Raw genomic sequence first — 25,385 nt, forward strand, 5'->3', positions numbered from 1 at the left:
GCCTGATTTGAAAAAGAACATACAAAGAAAAAAATCACTCAAGCCTTGAAATTGTATTGGTACAATTTACGCATTTTTACGTTATCTTAAAATATGCATACACATTGCGCCTTTATTACCAATTAAACGAGAATTTTGTTTGCAACAGATAAGGCGAGATGCACCTTTGCCGCTTCGCTTGCTAGTTAGCTGACTGCTCCAACTACTCCTCAGGAATGCTGTAAAGTCTATGCATGAATTGTTTTTGAGGTTGGTGTCAAACAAACGTGTTCACCAGCATAGTTTCAGAGCAGGCGCTGTGCAGATACATTGATTCTTGTTACGGTTGAACGAGCTAATAATTAACAGTGAGGGTCACCAAAATTCTGACAAGACTAGATCTGTGCAGTGCCTGTTGTAAACCTGTGCTTGCGAAGAAACAGTCACTTTGCGAATAACAAGACAGTTGGAGAGTCGGTAATATTTTAAACAATTAACATGAATAATTTTCATGGCTACATTACGCCGAGTTGTTAGCATTTCGTGCAGTGTATATTAGATTCGGATGAATTAATGTTGATTCGTTGAAACAAACGTGACTAAATAACAGGTCACTGCGACACCCAGGAACTGAATCTAGTTAGCATATTTAGTAACAAAATACAATCTAGCAACATTTCCTATCTTTCTTAGTTAGGTACTTAGCTGTAGCTGCACAATACAGGTAGTGTACTTGCAATGCAAACTTGTTTCCAAGCAAACAAGCAGAAAAGCAAGCTAGGTCTACTTTTCCATAGTTATGTGATTGGAGTTCTTGCGGCCTGGTGTACGGAGGATGAATGCATTTTAAAAATAAAACGGTAGCTGCTCTTTGTTCATTAATTGTTTTCTGCCGAGTGTTTACAGTTGCATGCACACACTGCATCTAGTCCTGGCACATATGTGCTTCTTATAATGGAAAGTAGATTTTAATGCCTGCTGCAGATACTAGAATGGCCATCATTATGTCTTGTTTGTGTAAACTAAAAATTAATGGTTAACGTCACATATGTCAAAAGGTGGATAAACTATGTATGTGATCGATTACACCGCCGAACACTTTAGATACTGCGACTTTCAGTTCCAAAATAGCGTTTTTGAATTTATAAGAGTAGGTTAAGTTCAAATGCGTTCAGTATGGTGTTACCCTGTCACCTTTACACGGTGACGTGTAAATTTGTAAACTGCAACTTCAGATGACGTTGACATGACGATGACGTGTTCGGCTCACTTTAACTCCACTGTAGCTTCCCAGTTTTTGTTAACCCGTGGGATAGATTTAAAAAAAATGCAGTGATTTAGAGAATGTCCGTCATTAGGCTAATTGCGTTGGACCAGATTAATGGAATGAGTCTGTATGTTACAGAGTAAAACCTGGTAAACCTTAGTGATATATCAAATGTTCAGAAATGTATGTATGTATTTAAATGAGTAAAAATGCCAAAATTAAAACAAAATTGCTGTTCATAGGGGAGTGGTATTACGAGTGGGTTATTTTCTTTGAAAATTGTAAAATTCAGATTTTTAAACATAAGTGATTAAAAAGTTACAGACATCCATGGGACAAAATTACCGGGTCCACACTTATTATTCTGCACAGTTTGCTTTTGTTATTTGGGGGGGACTCATACACATCATTATGTAACTGACTTTTTGTTTCATACCAAAAAAACATTTATGAGCTATTGGAAAACCATTAGGAAATATAAAATGAAATTATGAAAAATGCCACAGACAATTGTAACTTTAGCTTTAGTTATTTTTGATTGTAATTTTTAATTTGATTTGATTGCATGTTTTTGGATCTATTGTACTTCATAAATACAGAAAAAAAAAAAAAACGATATAAATATCAAACATAGGCGGTACTATAGTAGTGCATGACCTTATTCTTAAGAATATAATGTGTTTTACAACTAGAACAGGCTGTCCAGTTCCTCTAAATTTGCCATTCTGTCTATAGTCTAGGGTGATTCTAGGACCGTCAAGCCTGATCTTGAACATTCTAAGGGTCTCAGCTTCCACTACAAGTCCTGGTAAGCTATTCCACGCATTTATATCTGAGTGAAAAAATGCTTCACAATGTCACTGTTAAATTCCCCTTTAACCAATTTCCATATATGCCCCTCTTGTTCTGCTGACTCTGTAGTCTAATTCATTAATCCTGTTAAAAAATTTTAAAACTCAGTCAAATCTTCCTGTCTCTCCTTTTCATACTAAAAAAAAGATTAGCTGTCTTGAGTGTCCCTTCACAACTTACGTGTTTGATATCTGGAACCAGTCTTGTTGCCATATTCTTTAATGGACTTTATGAAGGATTACTGTGTTATGCTGTGTTGCTCAGAGCTGGGAACACTGATCGTTAATATAGCCTCCTTTGATTTGCAATGAGTACTTTTTGCTATATATCTCAGCATAATATTAGCTTTTTTACAGCTACCATGCTGTGATAAGTACGAAAATAAACAACAATAATGTGCCTTGTCATCTAGAGCAACAGAATTGTGGCTCATGTCAGCATCAATTGGAAAAGGCCCATTCTCATTCTTTTGTGTTTTATTTGTGTCTCTCCTTCAGCAATGTGTAAACTAAGATAAACCTGTGACCTGTGCTCTAAACTCCTATATTTCATGTTTGTCTAAGACAGGTATTACCTGAAGAGTTTTAGGAAGAAACTGTTTTTTTTCCCTAGGAATGCTTACTTAAAAATCACTGACATGGCTAGTTGAAAATCATAGATACCCAAATATTTATTGCCTTTGTATTTTATTCATTTTAACTGGACTTGAATTTGAACATTTTTGCTGGTATAATCCTGACATAATGTGAAGTACAGTAATACTGAAAGAACGAAATCAATAAAGATATACAGTATTATCAAAGCTGATATTGGGGAATATAATTACATGGATTTTGAATACTCACAGTAGGAATAGTGAAAAATGGAATAGAAATAGAATGTGAATGTCGTCTTAAGACTGCTAACATGTTTCTTAAAACATGACACTCCTGTTCCAAATATTAGTGAAATACTGAATTTTGTCCAGTCTCATGGATACTGAGTGTGGTCAGTTTACAGTAAAGTCTGGCCAGTCTTTGTGGATGTATGGAACTCCCATAAAGAAGGGTTTGTACTATCAACCTAGAGAATGACGTGATGACAATTACTTTATTGAACAACAGTTGTGCAACATAATTGATGTGCTAACACAATTTGTGCATGACATTAGTCCCCTGTTGTTCCTCTCCAGTGTTTTTCCAGTGTTCTTTGTGTAAAAACGTACATGAACTTAAAATATGAGTATTTGAATGCCTGCTATCCATTGAATGGAGGGGTTCAGCGTTTGAACTGAGAGGTTCAAGGTTTTTAATTGGTTAAACATATCAAATCTATTTTTAATCTGATGAAATGTGAGGAGAATTTGAGTATCATCTCCAAGAGCAGTCTTTTTAGAGAGTATCTTTGGAAAATCTTTGAAATGGATCTGTCCCATAGCCAGCGGCCAAGCTTTCTGATCCATAACTCTTGGGTAGGAGATTAACACACTGGTATTCACTGACAAATATGCAGAGCCTTGAATTAATCACAGATTCTCAATGCTGCGTTAGACAGAACTGAAAAAATCACCCAGTTAAAACTGGCACCTGTCCAGTTCTGAGTGCAAGTGAAAGCTTGATTTTTACAGTCATGCAGTGGAGCTTACTTAACTCTGGCCCACTTGTGAACAGTGAATTTTGAATATAGTTCTCAGCGCTGTAATTGTTGGATTCTAATATGTAAAATACCATGCAAGTAATCATAGGTGGAGGTGTCAGATTATAGTTAAATTGACTTTGACTTGGCTGGACAGAAGGGAGTTTGAGAGATGGAAGGATCCTACCTACACATAAAAAATAATGTAAAACAAGTTATGATGTAAAAGCGAATGGTCCCCTGAAAGCCCTGTATTTGACCTCTGTGTCCCCATCAGGACATGGCTGAAGGGGAATTGGATGTTGTGGTTGTCGGCTCCTGTATGACTGACCTTGTGAGGTGAGTGGACACTTTTTTTGCAGTTCCTGTACCCAGGATGGCTGAGTTGCACTATGGTGTTGTGTCTAAGCAACACCACAGCTGAATTTATATGAAAAGAAAAAAGAAAATGACTAATAAAAGAGAGAAGAGGTGGACCATGCAGCAGTCAGGCCCCATAACAGGTTCAGATCAGATACACATCCATATACTTCCAGACTGTAATGATGCTGATAAATGACACAAATATGGCCTGAGTGAGCTATGGCTAACAAATGTTTATTTGCCGATTTTTATCAATGCTGCATTTTAATTTAGCTGCCAATATAAGTGCCATTAACGGTTCAAAGGATATGCAGTCCCATAGACTTTTTTATGACACAGCTTGTGTTGTGGTCATGTGATCATCACCTCTTTTTATAGAGTAGACTAGTACACGTCAGTCTGTGTCTTTGTGCGACTCGTCGTGTTTGTCACTCACAGTCACAGTAGTCTTAAATAAAAGCTGGTTAAAAATGCCTTGTGAATCGTTGGGTCTTTCCAGCAGTCTTTAAATAGACACAACCCTCATGGCACGGCGCAGATAAGGGGAACTGCCCCACAGTTCCACCCCCGCTGGGTTATTAATACTCCATCATGGTCCGAGTCACTGGCCCTGATCACAGGGGAGGGTCCGGCTGGTCTCCAGTGGCTGTTGAACATTCTGTGGTGCATGCCTGGTTTAGAATCACAGAAAGATCTTAACACCATTCAGGTGGGACAAGCATCAGATCTCCCCAGTCTTTCAGCTCATCCACATGAGCATGCTGTGCAACTGAGACATAGACCTATCAGACATTCCTAGACATACATACCAGCAGGGTGGTTAAAACACCCATCCTGAGTCATTGTTGGCTCTAAGTTCAGTTGGTTTTGCAAAATGGTAAAAGGTAAAAAGTGAATACAAAATAAAGGCTATATTTTATTAATGTATACATTGATGAAACCAACATCAACTTTCTTTCCTAACTGTATACAAAACTCTTAGGATCAGTGAACTCGATGGTCAGATGTGCTCTTTATTGATTAGCAATAAAAACCTAAAAACACATTAAAATGCATTTTTAAAATTACCAAATGAAAGACCTTCGCTAAACAGTTTTTATACACACAAAATCATGTTGTCTGCAATATTTAAAAACTGCTTTGTTTGATTGAACATGGCAGAGTGCTTCAGACAAAAAGGCAATGGTACATAACCAGTGTACATTGGACAATGTGTGTGCATGGACATGAACATCTGACAAAGTGATTTCATTCTGGTCTTTCATAAGTGACTCCAGCGAGACAGACCTGTGTAAAGCACTGCACATCCCCAGTTCCTCTCCTTGTCCTTAATCAGGGTCAGCTCACAGAGGTTGTGTTGAGTTTTGGGCCCTGCTATGTCTGTTGTCTTGTAAAGCCATATTGATGATGAATATGGTTAAGTGCAATGTAACACCTTGGAATGTCACAACTCCTTTGAAATCTGTCTTCAAAAGAATACTGTTGCCTGCTGGCAGCTGCACACACCAAGGATGTGTATCTTACCTCCTAGCAAATAGTACAGTATAGCGGTAGTTTATGTAGAGTGTATTTGGTTCCAGATTGCCAGAGGTGTGAACTATGCATACCTTATACCTTTTTTTAAACTTGTGTAAGTGATGACACAACAACAATGTAGTATCATCATCCCATCTCCTGAGTTTTATACAAAATAGAATTCGCACTTAGGAAATACATATGGGCTCACTGATGTTTTTGTTTATCAAAAATTCAGTCATCAAATTATGCTTTGAAGGGAAAGAGCTATCAATTGTGGCACTAACGAGAATTTTTACTTTTTTTTAAGAAATGAAAGACATTTTCAACCCATCAAAGTGATATGCTTGGCTTTGATGTCAGAAAATCCAGTTGTCTCTAAGGCCGATGTTTGCGGTTGTGACAGATGGAGTGACATGTTCCCCTCATTTGCCTCTGTGTCTGTGGCCTTCAGTCACTTCCTGCCAAAGCAACACAGCGCCACCTACTGCTCAGCCCTGACACAGCCTGTTACGCCATTGATTGTTCAGGATATGCTGTCTTTGATGCTGCTTCTGTTCATAATACAGAGAATGTGTGTGGTATAGCTACATAGAATTTCAGTTAGTTTTTAGCTCATGGCTTCTGTGACAGATTCTGCATAATCTATTTCAGGCTCAAGCTTGTGTTAAATTGCAAGATTCTGACAGCACTTGAATGCTGCTGTGCTCTGGATGTGGCCTTATGTTGATCTGTTTAACAAAAAAAATGTACACACCTTTTTACTAAGATTGCATTAAATACAATGCATTGCAACATTATTAGGTGATCACTACTAGCTGAATTCTCTCCATAGTGTTTTGCAGACACAGAGCCCTGGAAGTCTCTTTTACACTTTTCAGAACAGAAAAGGATATATACATCATTTTGCAAAGAATGTACACAGAGGTTAGTTTGATAAGGAAGTGATCATTTTTCATCATGCATGTTTGGCGAATATAAGAACAAGAGAGCACCCTCTTCCCTGCCCAAGTGTGTAGCCGTGGAGTAAAGAGGCTTTGACGAATGCCACAGTCTGTGGGAGTGTAAATCCAGCCAGATCTCTGTCCCCAGCATCAGCCCGCCATCTCCTGTAACATGCACACTGCCGCAGTATGTCAGACCTGGACAGCCCTCCTGTCCCTCAGCACAAGGCCTGACAGTCATTCATTGGTTCTTCAAAGAGGCCCTCTGTGCTGTAAAAGTCCACTACTGGAGTTGGCTGACCTCACAAAGCCCTCACCACCACCTTATATAGACTGTACCTGGTCAGTCCAAGAGAGAGGTATTACCTTTGGATGCACAGCAAGAGAATCAAATAAGAAAGTTTGCTTGAAAATTCCACTCCTGTCCAAGAAATTGTCAGGCTGATTGCCAGTCAAAAATGTTGCCATGATTGTGTAAGTGAATGATGTGGTTAGTCTGGAACAAAGTGACTGGTCTCAGACTGTGGGGAAGGCTTATGTGTCTGTGATACTACTGAGGAAAGAGGTCTGTGACCATCTTGCTGAGTACTAATATTTCAGTAGTAAGAGGAAATGGGAAGGAAAAGCTCATAATTCAGAAGAATTGTTTCCACATACTTGCATAACCAGCAAGGGCTTTCATGAAGAACATTTGTTATCTGTTAATTGGGGGCAACTTTATTCCTGTCTTCCTTGGCTATTACCTGTGTATTGTGCTTGGGCCAAAAAAAAAAAAAACCACAACAACGACAACAGCAAAAATCCAGACTGCAAACATGACGGGTGTTGAGCGTCATTGAGCACCTGTTGCGTTCTCTCACAACTGTGTGAGAAAATGTTCCTCTAGGTTTGTCTTGTTTGCTGGAAAGACAAGGGCCAAGTGTCTCTCGCCAGGCGCAGTGTGGATTACTCAGCTTGTCACTCACCTGGCTGCAGACAAAGGGAGACTGTCTGATTAAGGCAGAGAAGGCATTCTCAGTGAAGTGGGTCACACCCGCATGGGGGTGTAGGCGTGGTGGCCTTGCTGTGTGTGTGTGTCCGTGTGTGCTCACAGGGACATAGTGCTGGAGGTGAGAGGGATTGCATGGCCCCACACATTCTCTTACATATGTGACGCACAGTGCATATCAGTGTGCCTGTCTGTTTTCACCACAGTGCCCTGACTGGAGAGAGAGAGAGTGTGTGTGTGTGTGTGTGTGTGTGTTTGTTTATGTCTGTTTGTGTTGTGTGTTTATGTGTGTGTGCGCGCGTGCGTAAGTGTCTGTATTTCTGTGTGTGTATGTAAGTGTGTGTATATGTTTACATGTGACGGGCTCGCTCTGGTATGAGGAAGTTGTTCTGCTCAGTGGTCTCAGTGTGCGATTAGTGAATGATTGCCTAAAGAATGCAGGAATGCAGGACTCTTTATTCTGTGAAAATAACTATCTTATTTTTTTGGAATAAATTTTAAATTACCCTAAAAGGTGTCTCAGAAGTTCATAAAGAATCTCTGGCTCAAGATCATGCAAAGCTGTGTGCCCTCTAGCCTACCAAGAAAAAAACAACCAAAAAAACACTTGCCTCCTAGAGCCATGTTACTGGAATCCTGGAAAAAAAAGAGCTGGTTTAAGTTGCCTTACTGTAAATACCCCTCCCCTGACCACACACAAGCACACACAGGCATACAAATCTTGATAGTAATGGGAGAAAAACAAGTTTATCACCACACATTGGCATCAACAAACCGGTTGACCTGGGAAATTTGGACTGGGGCCAAACCGTAGCTTGTTTTCTCCAGTGTGGATTTTCTCCCAATGGTGTGAGTAATGGCGACTGGGCTTGGTTTGGAGCTGAGCAGATAGGCCGGTCTCCGTGCAGTCGTCCAGCACGACGCATCAGCCTGGAGCAGGACAGAAGCACACAGCCCCAGGGTATGGCGGCTTCCTGTGAGTCACAGCAGGTCTGGGTAGGGTACATCATGATGCAGTTGCTTCGTCAGGACATTGACATGTTATCACACTGCAAAGTAAAGCCGCAATCTCAGGAATGCCTCCTCTCAACTGCTCATGTATTATGCAATTAAGGCTGCTTAGTTAATGTCTGGTCATATCAATGGCAGCTGACAGTATGACTACATTACATGTAATGTGCAGCTGGATGATAATACAAGAGATTCAGTATACTATCTTACAAAAGTCTGGGGAATGCTTTGATGACAGGAAATTGAAAGACAAAGAACAGGAGACATCGAAGATCCCCTGAAAGGGAGGAATCCAGCGTTACTTACTGTCATCAGAGCCAGGACATATGGATGTCCATGTGAATAACATTATACCAATATCTGAGACTGGCACTGAGCTAAAGCTATCCTGGTTAAACACCCTGCTCAAAAAATATACCTTTGCGGTGTCTCATCTGGGATTCAAACCCACAACCCTCTCACTGTGGAGTAGAGACCTTGACCTGGTCTCTACTCCTTTGTGCACTCTCACCTCCTGCAATAATATTTTATAATAAGATTTTGCTTGATGGAGTTTCATATGCTACTTAGTCACTGTTGTTTTTTATTGTATCTACAGGTGGAAAGGCAGGTGCTTCATCACCATGTTTACTGAAAAACTGCTCGTGTATTATATTCACGGTCATTTATACCTGACACAGATGGTAATTTTCCACCAGTTTCACTCAGCGTTGCAGTTTAGCCCAGTACTCAGCTCTGTGCGTGTGTCTCCCAGCCAGGCACCCCGACTGCCCAAGGCAGGAGAGACCATCCACGGACATAAATTCTTCATCGGCTTCGGTGGCAAAGGAGCGAACCAGTGCGTGCAAGCCGCTCGTCTGGGAGCCAAGACTGTCATGCTCTGCAAGGTACAGCATGCAGATTCACACCTTCTTTCAGCACAAGCCTCCCTTACCAACTATACTGTCACCCTTGAACACAGAGGGCTTCCTCTCTCTAACCAACCATCACTGAGACTCACCACACTGAGACACAGTCACATGACTTCACATAGACGCACACGGTGTCACATGACCAGCCGCCTCTCAGAGCTCAGGTCTGTCCACATGATTATGGCTACATAGGAACAGGGGTGGTCATAATCAGGTGTAACCACGTCCAAGCCAACAGCTCAATGAGTAGGAGGCTTACATTCATACCCGAAGGCCTGTGCTGTCCAGCAGCTTGATAAAAAAGCCTGCTTCCGTGAACCCTTCCTTTTTAAAGCAATCAGAAAGCACCGCACGAAGTTTCACAAAGTAATGAAGTAGAAGTACACCGCAAGTTCATCAGAACAAAGACACTAATCAATACAAAAAGACGTCTCGAGGCACATAAAACGGCACGGAAATAGACTCGGCGTCTTTCAGAAACGTTGAGAGAGAGCGCTTCAAAGACGCAGGGCCAAACGGTGAAAGGTCTGCGCTGCTTGTGGTTCAGAACCCCGTCTTTGGCAGATAGAGGAGATCCTTTGTTCACACACTCCAGGTTGTGTCGGGTGGTTTGGGATGAAAGCGGGCCCGGGGGGTGCAGAGGACCCCCCACCCCACAGCAGCTGTGATCAGGACATCCCAAAGAGAGGGGGCAGCATAAGGAAACACTGGCCATGAAGAGGCGGTGGGGTAGGGTCACCATATCTTGGAGGCTTGGCTCAAAACAGTAGTGCAATTCTCATACCAGACAAATACCAGAAAATATGACCTGTGCAGTGTTTCAGACTATGTTCTCTGTGAAGTCTACTGAGATATGTACATCTTAACATTGCTGGATGCAGAATTGATTTTAGTGAAGGTAATGTAATCATAACTACAAACAGACATGGATGTTACATGAAATTTCAGCCAGTAGTTTGCTGGATCATTGTATCACCTTTCTGCTCTCATTGGTTGTTTCTAACTTTTCTCCCAGGTGGGGAAGGACTTCTTTGGAGACAACTACATTCAAAACTTCAAAAATAATGGTGTATCCACAGGTATAGACAGCTCCATGTGAAACAATGAGCTCAATTTCTCAATTGTGTTGAGTCCTCTTAGTCGTGACCTTTAGACATGCTGTATTAAATTCACATTATTCACGTTCTTGCTCAGCTGTTGTTTGGTTGCTCTTGTGGTTTTGGCAAAGTTGCTGCAGATCACGAGAAAAATTTTGCAACTTTTCACCCACTGATGGCACAGTGTATGCACTTTGAACATTAGCTAAAGCCACCACTATGAATCTAAATCCACTCTAAATATGAAGAAAATGGGCCTACAGCTGTGGACATATGTCGGTCAAACAAAGCTTTAAAGGTTCCACTATACTTTGTCATGTGGAACCACGCATTACAAGGCTTCCTGTGTCGCCTGTCTGCAGTTAGCTTGACTTTTGCATTACATCTACATTGTGTATTTGCTTAGCAGATGTTATTCAGGGAAACTTACATATTTAATATTTTCATAACTTGTGTTAACAATTAATATCAGGTACCTTAGTCAAGAGTATAACAGCAGCACCCAACATGGGAATGAACCTGTATTTGAATTACAAGCCTCACTCCTAAACCGTTATGCCACACTGCTGCCCACGAACACTGAAAACCCACAACTAGAGGAGATCTGTTCAGATTTTCCTTTCTTTAGAGAAGTGAAAATAGTTCATTTCTGCAGGGTGAAGCACCCTGTTTTGGTTGTGTTCCTTGCTCTCAAGAATAATAACGAGACTGTCTGCCACACTGAGGACTGGACGTGTCTTTCTCTTTGCAGAGTTTGTTGGGCAGACAGACAAAGCAGCAACCGGTGCTGCCTCCATCATCGTGAATGATGCAGGTGAATATATAAGGATGCTGAACTGGAGAGTCCTATATCATAAGATCTTAAAACTCTGAGTGAGATATTATCCTATGGAGGTTTAAAAGTGCAGCTCTGAACAGTATCACACTGTTTGAAAGCGATTTTCAGATGAGCAGGTTGCACTCCTGCGCTAAAGCTGTGACCCCTGACATTTAACAAGGCCCAATGTGTGATATAAATTTACCCTGTTCTGTGCTATATTGTGCTGACTGGATGGCATCAGAGGGTAGGGGATGTGTACACTGTCAAGTGAATGGATGAATCAAGCACATTGGCCCATCATCTGTGGTATTGTATTTTTATTATATGAAAATGACTTTCTGAAAATGTGACTGGACTGTTGTGTGCACATGTTAACCCATGACACTGTTGCCCTACATTCCAAGCAAATGACAGTGACTTCACCCTCTGTGGGAGTGCTAAAATGTTGAGTTTAATGCTGACATCCTGTTGTCAGATAGGTGGTGGGAGTAAACAGGAAGTGAATTGATAGGCACGATAGGCCTGAGCTTCTCTACGACAGCATTGTGATCAGGGCGTTTATATTCATTGTTCGTTGTGACTTCTTGTGTGACATGGACAGTGTTTGTAAGTGCACGCCTACATGTAGTGGTTTTCTGTGTGAGCTCTGATGCCCACAACTGGCATATATTACTGCTGATGGTGCCAGTTTGAGCAGCGCATGAATTTCTGTGCAGACGTAGCCTGCGTGAGTGTGTGCGTGCTTGAGTGCGCGTGTGTCGGCTGACATCCAGTGTGTGTCTGCCCTCACGTCCGCAGGGGAGAACGCCATCGTGATTGTCGCCGGTGCCAATATGCTGTTGGGGTCTGAGGAGCTGCAGCAGGCGTGGCCAGCTCTGGGCGGGACCAAGGTGCTGGTTTGCCAACTGGAGATCAGCCCAGACACCTCACTGCAGGCTCTTCGCATGGCTCGGGAGAGGCAGGGTCAGTCTCTCCATTTCACTGTAAACTCACCTGTGCATCTGTCTTTTAAATACCATACACCCCCCCTATGACCGTGTTTTAACCCAGAGGAGCCAATGTCCCAGCGTCCCATCCTATCAATGTTACTCTGTGTCTCATGCTATTTAATAAAGCTTCAACAAGGTCTTAAACTTCAAAGGTACGTGATTGGCAGGACAAACAGGAAGTATTGCCATGGAAACTAATATATAGTGCAGGTCACAACTAAATGTATAACTAATAATATATATATACAATATATAATATATACAGTAAATGAATATATAATATGTAAATGTATGTAAAATAATTTAGCAACTTGATTTGCAGAAACAATGGTGTTGCACAGCCCAGAGAAATCCTGTCCAATCAGTTTAGTGTCATTTTCACCTTGTTTCCATGTACAGTTGCCTCATGGCTGACAGCACTGGGTGGCAGCCCTAATCAGTCAGTGCTGTTTGTCATCGATGAGTGACGCAGCCAGGATATCGTCTACAGATGGTTAATGCAGATGGCATCCCACGTTGGCTGGGTTCGTGCACTCTCAGGCATCACTCACTGATCATCCACCGCTAAGTGTGAGGCCGTATTGTGCTAATGGGGTGGATTATGTGAACAGCGTTTATGCTGTGTTAATGGCTAGGATTAAGCGTACAGGTCCTCTGAAGACTTCCTGGGAGCACATCTTGGGAGAACTTTGAGAAAAACAGCATTTCCGATCTTGAGAACCCCCCCCCCCCTTCCCACTTATTTTAAATGTATTAGCCCCAGTGTCACCTCGCTTAATCAACTCTGCCACATATGCCTGTCTTCCGTTATACCCTGGCTTAGCAAGCTCGATCTAATTTTATGGCCCTTTAAGTGGCTGTGTGCTGTAGGTTTCTACTCCAACCTCAATGTCGAGAGAGCCGCCTGTGATTTCTCACGAGGCTCATTAAGGGCTTTTAAAGCTCTCCTAAATGGTTGGAAATGACTCATGTGTGTTTGTGTGTGCTCGCGAAAGCCCGTCTGTTCTCTCCCGCTCCCTTCCCGGTCCCAGAGAAACCGCTCCATTAACGTCTTCATCCCGCCGTTTTTTTCCCCCCGCACGGGGTGACTCAGCCAACAGCGTTACCGCAGCGAAGCGCTCCCCTAGCCTGGGGCAAGGCTCCGTCTGAACGTCCATGCTGGATTTTGGGAGCAGGGTCGGAGTCTGGGATCAAAGTTTGCGGATCCGTGCAAGACACGGTGTTGAGGGCTGTCAGGTCTCCAGACGTGACTCAGCCTTGGCTCAGAGCCCTGTGTGTACCAGTTGAAACAGATGTGCCAAGCTAATATCTGGAAAACAATACCTGGAATGTTGGATTGAAAACAGTATGGCAACAGTGGGCCGTGGACGTTGTTGTGAAGGTACTACTGCATACAGCATATATGACTGCTTTAAAGTTATATCTTACGGAGTGGTTTTAAGTACTCTTAAGTACTTGATCTAGAGTTCTATTTAAGTGTGTAAGTATTATGTAACTAATATATCTGGATTGGTTTAAATATCATATCTTATACATTTTATTGTTCAAAGTCCATTGTTCGTAAAAATGGATTTTGTTTCTAAATGAGACTGAATTTCAACCAAGGATTTAGACGTAAGTCTAATGGTTTTACCATTATGACTAAGTGTTCTCAGTCGTCAGTAATGGTATCACTCTGACAGATCTCTAAACCCCTGCGACTTTGTGTTGCACAATGATATATGAAATATGCAAAATGTCTCTTTACTAAACAGGCATTGCACTTCCTAAAGTCAAGCTGCTTTCCACGAGGTTCAAATGGCCTCCAGCGGTATAGCTGCTCTCCCGGCTCACTTGCTGTTCCTGCAAACTCAGCTCTGTGGTCTTTTGGAGGAGCAGATGTAGGAAGTGATGCAGGGAGCAGGCAGTGGCTTTCACTGAGGAGGAAGCGGCAGCTCGGAAGTTCGCATGGCAAGCCTTCATGCATCATCTGTGGCTTCCAGGGCATCTGACGTTCGGACGCAGATCAGACCACGCTTCCACAACCGCACAGGGGAGAGGTCTGAGCCTTTGATCTGCCTCTGGGGAGAAAGTCTTGCCTCACTTCAAAAGGAGAAGGATGGCAGCCTCGGCGCACATCCTCGGGAGCTCTGGGGCCCGACCCGCTTTCGCTCTGAGTGCTGTGTGACGCGTTTGTGGTGTGTCACCTGCATGCACGTACCCCAACCCCAAATGACGCACTGTTTCCACTTTTACTCGAAAGAACCTCGCAATGACCTCATGGTGACAGTTGGCTGCTCACCACGCAAAACTTCACGCACGCACGCACACTCACACGCACACACACAAACACGTATGCTCACACACAGTCACACATTACTTGGAGAGCACTGAATACCAAAAGCACAAAACACTTAGTACACAGAAGTGTGCTTTGATCTTATGTTCCAGGAAGTGCACATTTGATGTGAGTGGTTTTTCTATGGAGATTTTAGAGAGCTTACCATGCATAGCATTCTTACCATTTACCAGTCTGGATAAAAATGGCTTTTTTCCCCACTGCTTTTCTGTACCTGAAGATAGTAATGTACATCACATAACCACCCCTCCTTGATTTCTGTGAAATAGTTCCTTTCTTGTTCCTGTTTGTCTGTAAATTATATGTAACCGAGGTCTCCCCTTTCAGATACGCAGGTACTGAAATGACAAACTGTGCTGCAATGACAGAAAAGAAGCACAAAGCATGTCACCAGAAATCAGAATGTGGCTTGCGCTCATTAAAACAGCAGTTGTGAGGGACACACTTTAGTCACTTTCATGTTCTCTTTTACCGATCTTAGTAGGTGAAAGGTCACCAGTACTACTGCTAGGATGTATGCTGCTCTGATTTGAAGTGTTACTATTACTAATAGGTTTGGTCGATGGGACTCTCTGTCTATAACGGTCTACCTCTTGACAGTGAGGACGATCTTCAACCCAGCACCTGCCATCCCAGACCTGCACCCTGACTTCTATAAAGCCTCTGACGTCTTCTGCTGCAACGAGCCAGAGGTAGGAAGGAAGGGGTGTGTGCTCCCACAGTCCAGCTCTGACCTGAAACACAGTCTCAGAGCACCACTGCTTCCCTGTTTGGGTACTTGCAGTGTGGCATACAAAGCCTCAGAATGTTTGAGCCCAGTCTACCAGCAGGCAGCGGGACATGTACCTGACCATACAAGTCTACGCACAATACATCAGTAACACAGAAGCCACTGTCAGTGATCCTCAGCTGTGGGGATGACTTTTCTTTTAACCCTAACCGCTGTTTTTAAGATGCTCTGTTTTTTTTTAACACACACCTTGGCTGTCAACGCTGACAAATGGTGATTTGGAATGATGGGAAAGTGCTCCACTGCAAAAACAAGGCAGGGAGCAGAGGAGCAGATGTGTCGGGGGTGACTCAGTGCTCCTGGGGGCAGTGGGGTGGCGTGATGGGGGTAGGAGGGCGGGTTCGGGCCTCTCCGGGGGAACTTTGATGTGGCGGGGGGATAGAATGGGAGGGCCATGCGGGTGAGAACTTGAAAGTGAGAGCTGATCGTACATAACCCCCCCACATCTCCCCACCCTCCCTCATTCACTGTCCTATAGCTGTCTGTCAGTCAGTCCATCAGAGAGAGGGAGAGAATAAAAACATCTAAAGCAAACAGGAGCAGAGTGCTCGTCCTCTGATGGGTAAAGCTTGGCAGCCTACCAGAAAAGGTAGGTCAAGATCTGATACATGCTTTGAAGGATCATTAGAGAATTCCGGAACTCCTTTCATCTAACGCCACGCTACCCCCCCACAGATAAGAAGCAGGGGCTGTCACTGGCACTGGGCAGGTGTGGAGGACTGGAGGTGATAGAAGTGCACTCTCACTGACTCCTTGTGTGGTCTCTGAGTGCCAGGCTGAAGTGCTGGGGATGATGGATGGTCAGCCATCACTGTCCCTCTTTGTCTCTTATACGGCACAGGGCAGGTGCTGCTGAATCACAGCCCAAGAAACACACATCCCACCCATATTCACACACCCCCCGGCACATTGAGTGCCACAGTTACATTTTTTCAGCCCGCTGTTAGAGTTTATTCGCATATACTGCCCCCCCCCCCCTTTCCCTGGTTTCTGCAGGCGGAGCTGCTGACGGGCGTGGCAGTTGGCAGTGTGGAAGATGCCGGAAAGGTTGGGGCGGAGCTGCTGAGGCGGGGGTGCGGCTCGGTGATCGTGACACTGGGGCCCCAAGGCTGCGTGGTGGTGTCGTCACAGGACCCCTCCCCTCGGCACGTCCCCACGACGCCGGTCACTGCGGTGGACACCACGGTAAGACATGCATACCAAAGCCGGCTTTCAAGACAGAATGAGGCCTGTTACCCTGCACGGTAGTCCTGTCTCTTCTTCTCCAAGACAATTTTTCTGACAGTTGACTGCATGTGGGAATAAATGAAAAGGCCTGTATCATAGTGTGAGTGAGATTAAGTCTCGAAGGTGGGGTTGATTTGCACAAATACTGTGAGTGAGTTGTACAAGTAGAGGCACTAATATTCGCCCTAATAACAGCCCAAACATAAAAGGCTCAAGACTCATCTTGAGCTTGAAGTTCAGCACCTCTCGCATCCTTTATCTGACATACATGGTAATGCAGTGGGGACTGAGATGTACTTTCTGTGTTATAGATAAAAGCATACGCTGACATTTACTTTGATGAAAAAAAAAACCAAGATGTGATTTAATGTGCTTTGGCTTTCTCAGTCCCCTATGATTATGCTTCAAAGAGGCAAACACAACATGCAGCATGAAACATGCCAGACTTTGTGTTGTTTCCAGAATGTAATTAATTGTATTGGTGGAAGATGGGCTAGATTGCAGAGATTCCCCGGGTGTTACTAATGGTTTTACAAATGCGTTTGTGACACTCTGGAGGTTAAAGATTTAATCGAGTTTCAGTGGCAATGCAGAGCTTTGGTTCCTCTTCCCGATTTAATCTTTAAAGGGCTGACTCATTTCACACTGATATTAGCGGCTTTGTCGTCATTGCAAGCTACGGGCTTGCTCTTCCTGGCTGAAAGTATTTGTGGACTCCCAGAGGTCTTAACCAGAGGTGCTTATGAGGGCAGTGTACAAATTCATACATTTACAACCTATCCTTCCTCTTCCAGAATGGTCTTCATAGGTCTTTATTCTCACAGTGTGTTTATGGGATACATTTTTGCTGAACCGCCCTCCAGAATTTTAAATAATGTTTCTCATTACTAGGGGTGCAACAAATAATCGACATAGTCAACTAAAATCGATGACCAAATTAGTTGCCAACGAATATAATTGTCGATTAGTTGGTGACGTCATCGCATGTATTTTTCATGCCGACTCGGAATGCTCATTGACATGTAGCCTAAGCTACGTTGCTTTACTGGAGTGAACAATAGAGATGGCAACACCTTCAGGACCAAAGACCTCAAAAGTGTGGCAGCATTTCACTCTTAACCCTTTCGCACGTAACTTATTTTTCATGCTGTGTAGCGCACATGTTACGTTACATGGTTTGTTATGTTTTCATTAGCGTTATTAAGCTTCTTATAGTTTTCACCACCACATTTGCTATATATTTTTAATGTTGAATTGCTGTTTCCTCAAAGCTAAAATTAGCTAGAATTTTTCCAATCTTGTGTTCTAATCACAGTGGTGCTAGCATACGTGCTGAACGGCTAATCACACCAGTGTGACCATATGCGCGAAAGGGTTAACTCTGCCAAGAAGGCTGTGAACTGCAACATTTGCAAACCTGGCCTTGCCTGGCATGGGAGCACATCAGTTTTGGTCGAGCATCTGAAGAGGTGGCACGTTGGCTCTCTGGATGATGAAGACTCGTCTCGTTAAGTTAGTTAGCTAGCCAGCATAGCTAATGTTAATGTTAAAAGCTATGCTACTTCACGTTATGAGCTGTAACGTGTTCTATTTTGAAATATATTTTCTCTTGATCAATAAATTATTAATGATGTTGAACTACAGTGTAGCAAATAATAACCTATTATTCACAACTATCCTGTTCACATTCCAAATGTGCCCTAACTTTTCAATGTTAAACCAGAGCCTGTCTGCTATTTAGAAATTCTCTGCTTAAACGTTGCATCATTGTCGTGGCGAGGTTTATGGCTGGAGATAGTGTGGCTGCCGAGTGCACAAGTTTAGAGAACACCGGAGAATTTGATACTTTCTAAATCACGAAAGATTTCTACAACTCGTGTCTATGCGTTCGTGCCCAATGTGGGTTGCATTCGAATTAATTTGAACGAGTTTGAACGAGCCCTACAGATTCACACCAGAATCTGTAGGGCTCCCCTGCTCCATACAATGTCTTGATCATCCCAAAGGCTTGAGATGACTGTAGTTTCTGTGTAACTGCTGTTGATTTGGAGAAACAAGCACTGTTTAAAAAGCCATATGTAACTCTTCCCTGATGATTAAGTTCGCAGTGCAAATGAAGAGAGAGCGATCATTCAGTCAAGTGGGAAGCATATGGCTCTAGCGCACCTCATAATATCTAAATGATCGATTTTCATGATGTATATTGTAGAGGGCTACTCTAAAATTGTAGTTAACAAATTGCGTATCGTTATGTATTAGTCCACTTGTATTCTCATTTGGTTAATTTGTGTATTGCTTTGATGGCGTGCAGTTTGATAACAGGGCGATACAAACACCAGTGATGAGCTTCACAGGAAGACATTGCGACAGGCTAAAAAGGGAAGGAAAATTAGTGGGAACATTGCTGAAGCTTTTTTGTGACGTCTTTGTAGATCCATATGATTACTAAGAATGCTGGATCGCGTTCATCTCTCACCTCAATTTCACCTATCTTATCTCAGCTTCCTGTCTGAACGCATGCTATGAATGGCACGTAGATTCACCGCTGTGCGAAACGTCACAGATTCAGAGTTCTGCGCAGGCTTCCTGTGAGAATGGACAGAGGATGTTGCCCAGGCGGGTACTACAGCTTGGACGCCTACTGGTGGCCCGTGTAGCCCAGCTTACCACTCAGCTGCTGCAGTGTCTGCGCCCTGTGTTTTTCCACAGCGGTGAGACAGCCAGCTGGAAAGATTCCCTGAGGGGGGGGTGGTGGGGGGACCCCCTGCCTCCACAGCTTTCACGTGCGCGCAGACTGAAGCTCTGTGTTTTGCGCAGTACCAGCGCGTGTGAAGTCACGACTGGGCCCTGGGGGAATCTGGCCCCCGAGTATCCCCCCCTGCCTGTGACTCACCCCTTAGCACTGCTCCTGTCAGCACAAAGCAGCCGGCCTGCGGTCAGGCCTGCTATTGTCGGTGCGTTTTTCACGCTTTGATGGGAGATGCCGAAGCCATAAATTCAAGCTTGTTTAACTTTTCTTTGGATGCCCTAATCCCACTTCCAGTAAGTCTGTTTTTTTTTTCCTTTTTCTCTCTTCTTTTTTTTACAGGCAGAAAAACACTTGCCAGATTGCTAGCCTCAGCTGTTTTCCTCCTGTTTTTCTTAAATGGGGATCCGAGATTGGATGAGCATTGCATTTCAGCTCAGCTTTCTATTCCATGTCTTCAGTATGGTCTGTAGGCAGAAGTGCAGGAGAAGAAGTTCCGGGTCCTGTCACCCTCTCTCTGGCTGTGGGAGGCGGTTAGTGTATTTAGGATTCTGTCGTGTGGGATCGTGGGTGAGCATTGGAGGAAGAGGCCGGACTTGCGGTTGCGGTCTTATCAACACGGTGACTCATCCGCACTTGCGCTTAATGCATGGAGGGAAGCCATTCCGCCTCAGTCCATGCGAAGCCTCTCCATGACGCTCAATGTTTGCCCTGCAAGCCGATACGCAAGCGGAGCCAAGGCTCCAGCTGCGCAGCAGTCTGGTCCACTCCGGTGTTCACCGCTGCTCTGGACCGGAAAGCGTGTTCCATTGTGCCATAATGCAGAAATATATCTGGTGCTGAGACTGAAAATTGTAGTGGAAATGTTTTGGTTACGCAGCTGAACATGATGCACCTTGTTGTCAGTTTCCCTGTTTTAAAGTCGGGGAATCAGCCGCCAGTATCCTCTGCAGCCCAAAGAACCAAATATCAGCCCATGTTACCCACTGCAAGCTCTGTCTTACCCAGCGTTGGCCCATCTTACCCAGCATCAGCCATCTTACCAGGTGTTGGACCATCTTACCCAGAGTCTGCAGTGTCTAATCCAGCGTGAGCACTGTGTCACCCAGTGCCAACTCATCTTAACCAGTGTGAACATCGTCTCCCCCAGTGTTGGTTCATCTTAACCATGGTGAGTGCGGGCCCATGTCAGCATCTGCTCCTCCTTGCTGTTCCTCAGTCATTTTCATCATCCCTGACTTGGAAGCAGCTTATGAACCCACTCTGGGTCTGTGTGCAGCAATTTTGGAAGAATATGAAAGTAATCTCACATCACATGCAGGCTTCATGGGGAGTATAATTGGGTCCAGCTCCTGGCTGATGAGAGGCCGTACTCCTGTTGTCTAGGCTGGGAGGCGCACATGTAGCTGTGGACACAGACATCCAATCGGCCTGTGGGTGGTCCACATCTCTCCCAGACTGGATGTTGGCTGGATGTGGGTTTGGCGCTGGGCAGAAGTAATAGCAACAAGCAAGACTGGATTATCCAAACCAAGAAAACCAGTGCATAGGCTGCTACCTCAGAACAGAACAGAAATAGACTAGAAGAAGATAGCAAAGCACCAATCGATGAAAAGCCAGCAGGATCCTTCCTGAGCACTGGAGGGGAACAGTGCCTAACGATGTGAAGAGTGGAGTGTGCCCTCTCAAGCCTTGCTGGCACCAGCTTGATGGACATGCACCTCCGCCCACCAAGGACCCAACAGCTCGCACAACTGCGAAGCCTCTCCTCACACTGCCCGTCTAAAAACACCATCGCCTAGCAACCTCTCCAGGGTAGAGCCTCTGTCGTTTTTCACTGTCTCGTCACTTATCTGAACATACTGAAACTGAGTGTAATTCAATATCACTAGTGATACAGTAATGTCACACTATCCAGTTTGTAGACATGCGACTGCATTGCACTGTGAAAAGCATTGTTCCACCCAAGCTGATCTGCAAGCATTGGTGGACTGGTTGCGTAAAACAACACTACACCCTGAATGTCTTTTTATGCTTTATGCTTTATCCCATCACAATGGCAGTTGCTGACTCTCCTCTGTTCCTACACCATTGCCCCAGAGTGCTACTCTTATGGATTCAGTTTTTTTTTAAAGCTGCAAAGACATTGTCTGTTTTTTCCAACCCCTGTGGCATTTAGGCTAACGGATCCCAATCTACCGAATTAACAGTGCTTTTGATCATTTGTCTAGCAGTGTACCACGTCATGACAACAGAAGCTGAGGCCACCCTGCCTTCTGTAGTGCCCCGGGACACCTCTAACATTGGAGGATGATCTGAGTCACCCTTTACTCTCTCCAGGAGGCTCCTTGTCAGGCAAAGATGCCAGGAGAAGACCACCATGTCTGCAAAAGGACCCCCGCTGGCCCCACACTGTGCACTGAGCAAGACAGGAGCTCAGGACGCAAGGAGAGGTCTGCGTGTCTGTGTGAAAAGTTCTCTCCCCTGACCCCTGAACTCCAGCCGCCCACCGAGCCAGCCCCATCTGTCAGGAAACGGCAGTCCCACGGCCCGGCCCGCTGCCGCATTTTTCCCCGAAAAGAGCCCTCCCACTGAGCATCACTGTGTCCATGGGGCTTGCTTTCATCACATCCTGTTGGAAGTCATCCAGCAGCCCTCAGAGATTGTGGACCGTCACTGCCAAGAGTGAAGTGCAGCCATCTTTAGAAACAACATTCTTTCACTGGGAAATGATGAATGTGAAATGTGCAGCAATTGCTCACCACACTAGCCCACCAGCGCAAGGGCGGAGTGCACAGGTCTGGTGGAAAAGAGCACATATTGGGCGCACCATAACAACATAACTCGTCTGGATACAAGCTGTCTTTCAGCTGTGGTTAGAGTTCAAGCCACCATATCAAATCAACGCCAAACTCTGCCCAGAACAGCATACGTGAGGCTGAAAGAAATTGATCTTGTCAACTCTGTTAAATGACATAACCTTACTGCGATCATTTTCAGATATCAATATTGAGGAGATTACATTGTTATAATACAGTTGCTTAGCAGACACTCTTATCCAGATTAGCTTGCATTTTCTGGATATTACCCATTCATTCAGCTGGATATTTACAGAGGCAGTGCAGGTTAAGTACCTTGCCTAAGGGAACAACAGCAGTGCCCCACTGGGGAACTGAACTAACAAGCTTTGGGATACATGCTAACTAGGAGCAATGGGATGCAGAAAAAGATAAAGCATAAAAATGCACTATTTCTACGTTAAGGATGTCCTGGCATTTGTCTTCTCCAGTGCAGTTTTAGCAAACATAGAGCACAGACAGTCTCCATTTTCTGCAATAGCCTTTAACCAGGTTTACCTATGCAAGCACCACAGAAGCTGTACAGTGAACTGAGAAGTTTCCCTCTCAAACTAGCACTATACCCACATTTCCAAAGCCATTCCCCAACCTCAACCAGATGGAAAACCAGCCTCCCCAGTAGGAATTTTTTCCACACAGGTCACTGTTTCCAGTCTCTCACTGAAGAGGGAGGTCTGACCCTTGACCTGTGCCCTCTGCGTTGCCCCATGGCTGCAGACAGTGCAGTGGGGGAGTTCTCATCAGGGGGTGAAGGTGCTGGAAAGAGTGGAGATGAACTGTAAAAACAGAGTGGTGAGTAATCAGCCAGGCTTGTGAGAACCAGCACTGGGGCCATCTGTGGTTAAATCTGAGTGCATCGCCACATTCCTCTGAGCTTTCCCATCAGTGATCCACCCCCTCACCAGCCTCCTTCCAGCCCCCACAGGCCCTGAACATTCCCATGTTCACGTCAATATCGGAGACACAAAGAGACTCCATAGCCAACGGACCAGCGACCCACAGCTCTGCTAGCCAGTGTCTGGGAGTTTGAATAACAACCTAGTCTGAGGCTAGAAGTCCATTGGTTGAGAGGAGTGACTTCAGTCTCCTCTCACTTTGACCCCATGACCCAGACAGAGCATACACATGCAGAAACACACACAACAGTATAGACATACACAATTCCAAAGACACCAGACTTGAAGGTGGACCAGAAACACAAAGATTGGAGTTGAATGAGTCTGAAACAGACAGGAGGATCTGTAGAAAGACAGGAAGGTTTGCAGTGCAGCCATTAGATTTAAAGGAAATTACCTTCCCCAACTGGGAAAGTAGACCCAGCTGTGATTTTACCACCCCCCCCCCCCCCCCCCCCCCGCATTAACCACAGTGTAAAATGGCCAGCTGCTGCCCTGCCCTGTATACCACTGTGCTGTTGACCTAATCCAAACTGGTATGCCCTTCTGGCACCGCCCTGTCAGACAGACATGTAGTCAGACACTGGAAATGGTGAAGCAACCAGCCCTCTATCCAACACTGGCACGTTACTTGGCAATTGTGGCTTGTCTGTATTAATTCTGTGAGGTTTTGCCAAATTACTGTTAGCCTAAGTCATAAATGCAGCATAATGCCCTTCAAGAATGAAAATATTGTGATTCATAATTCTTCTCCAGTTGCTGTAAGAATGTGTTTACATTTACACAATTCCCAATATAGTTACAATAAGTGCCTATCAGCACAGACGAGTATGAAAACCACTGATGTGCACAGAATCTTAGAGGTTATTAGAACACATGACTGTCACACCTTTCACACCTACATATTAGCGATGTTCTACTTTGATTTTGGCTCCACATCGACTTCTGTCGGTTGAGGGTATCTTGCATGCCACCTGACCATGATGTGAAGCTTCTCTCTGGTAGTGGTGGACTCTGGTCAGTGCTCTCTGCTGACTCAAATGATTCTGATCTCCCAAACAGGAGAGACAAGCCCCCCACCCACAGCCCTGGAAATTTTTTTTCTCAGGAGAAACAGGGGGCTGTGTTGACAGAACTTGGGGAAAATAAACAAAACCTATGGGATTGGCAAGTGTCTGAGCGCCCCCTGCTGGTACACCAAATCGCTCCTTTTCTTCTCAGAATCTGTCTGTACATCTGCTGTAATATGGACTTCTTTATGGACCACTGTTCTTTTTCTGTGCTATTCCGTTTAACTGTTATCGTGTTGGGGGGAACAACCTATAAGTTCCACATCTATTCCAGTATCTATTGCGATTGGATCAGTCACATTCTTAGTCAAGGATTTTGATCAGTGAATTAAATATTTCAGGTGGAATTACACCCCAGAAAACTATATTGTTGTTGTATTTACTTTAAGAAGTTTGTGAGGTCACTAATGCAATAGTTCACAGAGAAATTGAATAAGAGAATCTTGTAGTTTTGTCCACTGCCCTGATCAAGTGCAGAGATGTCCTCTGTGTCTGTTTGGACAGGGAGCCGGAGACAGCTTCATTGGTGCTCTCGCATTCTACATGGCACGCTACCCCACAATGCCCTTGGAGGAAATGGCCAGGAGAGCCAATCTGGTAGCAGCAGTAAGCGTGCAGGCGGTGGGAACACAGACATCTTACCCCTCCCGCAAGGACCTGCCCCAGGAGCTCTTCTAGAACTCACATACACACTTACACACTCACTCCTTCCAGCCATCCCATTCATACTGGCCTGCATCTTATCTACTGTACAGGTAGTATTATTAACAGTTTATTTCATACACAAATACCAACATGGTTGTTCATATTGTTTTCACAATTACTTAGACTAAAATATCAGTTTTGCTTTGAAAGCCTTCCAAATTACCAAAATATTACATGTATATTATAGATCAATCTCAATCAATTAATCTCACTGAGCCACCTGTTGAAAATTGAATGACTAGCTGAATCTTGTCTCAAATGTCTTATGAAAATACTACAAACTTATAACTGCTGAAATTTTCTGTCACTTTCATCAGATCAAAAAGATATCCTGACAATGTGAGGCATCACTGTTTCATTCCGGGCTGTGGGAATATGGACCTTACTTGACAAAAGGACACATAG

At 44.2% G+C, this 25,385-nt stretch overlaps 1 protein-coding gene across 4 annotated transcripts; it reads left to right on the forward strand.

Annotated features, from left to right (window-relative positions):
- The first annotated feature begins 175 nt into the window (after nt 1–175).
- On the forward strand, nt 176–25,376 carry rbks (ribokinase). Of its 4 annotated transcripts, none has more exons than XM_036542128.1 (11): nt 176–249; nt 1,982–2,054; nt 3,990–4,051; nt 9,288–9,420; nt 10,460–10,523; nt 11,293–11,355; nt 12,160–12,324; nt 15,289–15,380; nt 16,475–16,663; nt 24,780–25,030; nt 25,298–25,376. In XM_036542128.1, the coding sequence occupies exons 3-10, from the start codon at nt 3,993–3,995 to the stop codon at nt 24,951–24,953; spliced, it is 939 nt and encodes a 312-aa protein (XP_036398021.1). In that variant the 5' UTR covers nt 176–249; nt 1,982–2,054; nt 3,990–3,992; the 3' UTR covers nt 24,954–25,030; nt 25,298–25,376. The 4 variants fall into 4 exon arrangements, with proteins under 4 accessions (XP_036398021.1, XP_036398022.1, XP_036398024.1 ...); XM_036542129.1 differs by lacking the exon at nt 176–249 and adding an exon at nt 368–456; XM_036542131.1 differs by lacking the exons at nt 176–249; nt 3,990–4,051 and having other exon boundaries at nt 2,005–2,054.
- Nucleotides 25,377–25,385: the final 9 nt, after the last annotated feature.

This window comes from Megalops cyprinoides, chromosome 12 (genome assembly GCF_013368585.1).
Source record: "Megalops cyprinoides isolate fMegCyp1 chromosome 12, fMegCyp1.pri, whole genome shotgun sequence".
NCBI classification, from domain to species: Eukaryota; Metazoa; Chordata; class Actinopteri; order Elopiformes; family Megalopidae; genus Megalops; species Megalops cyprinoides.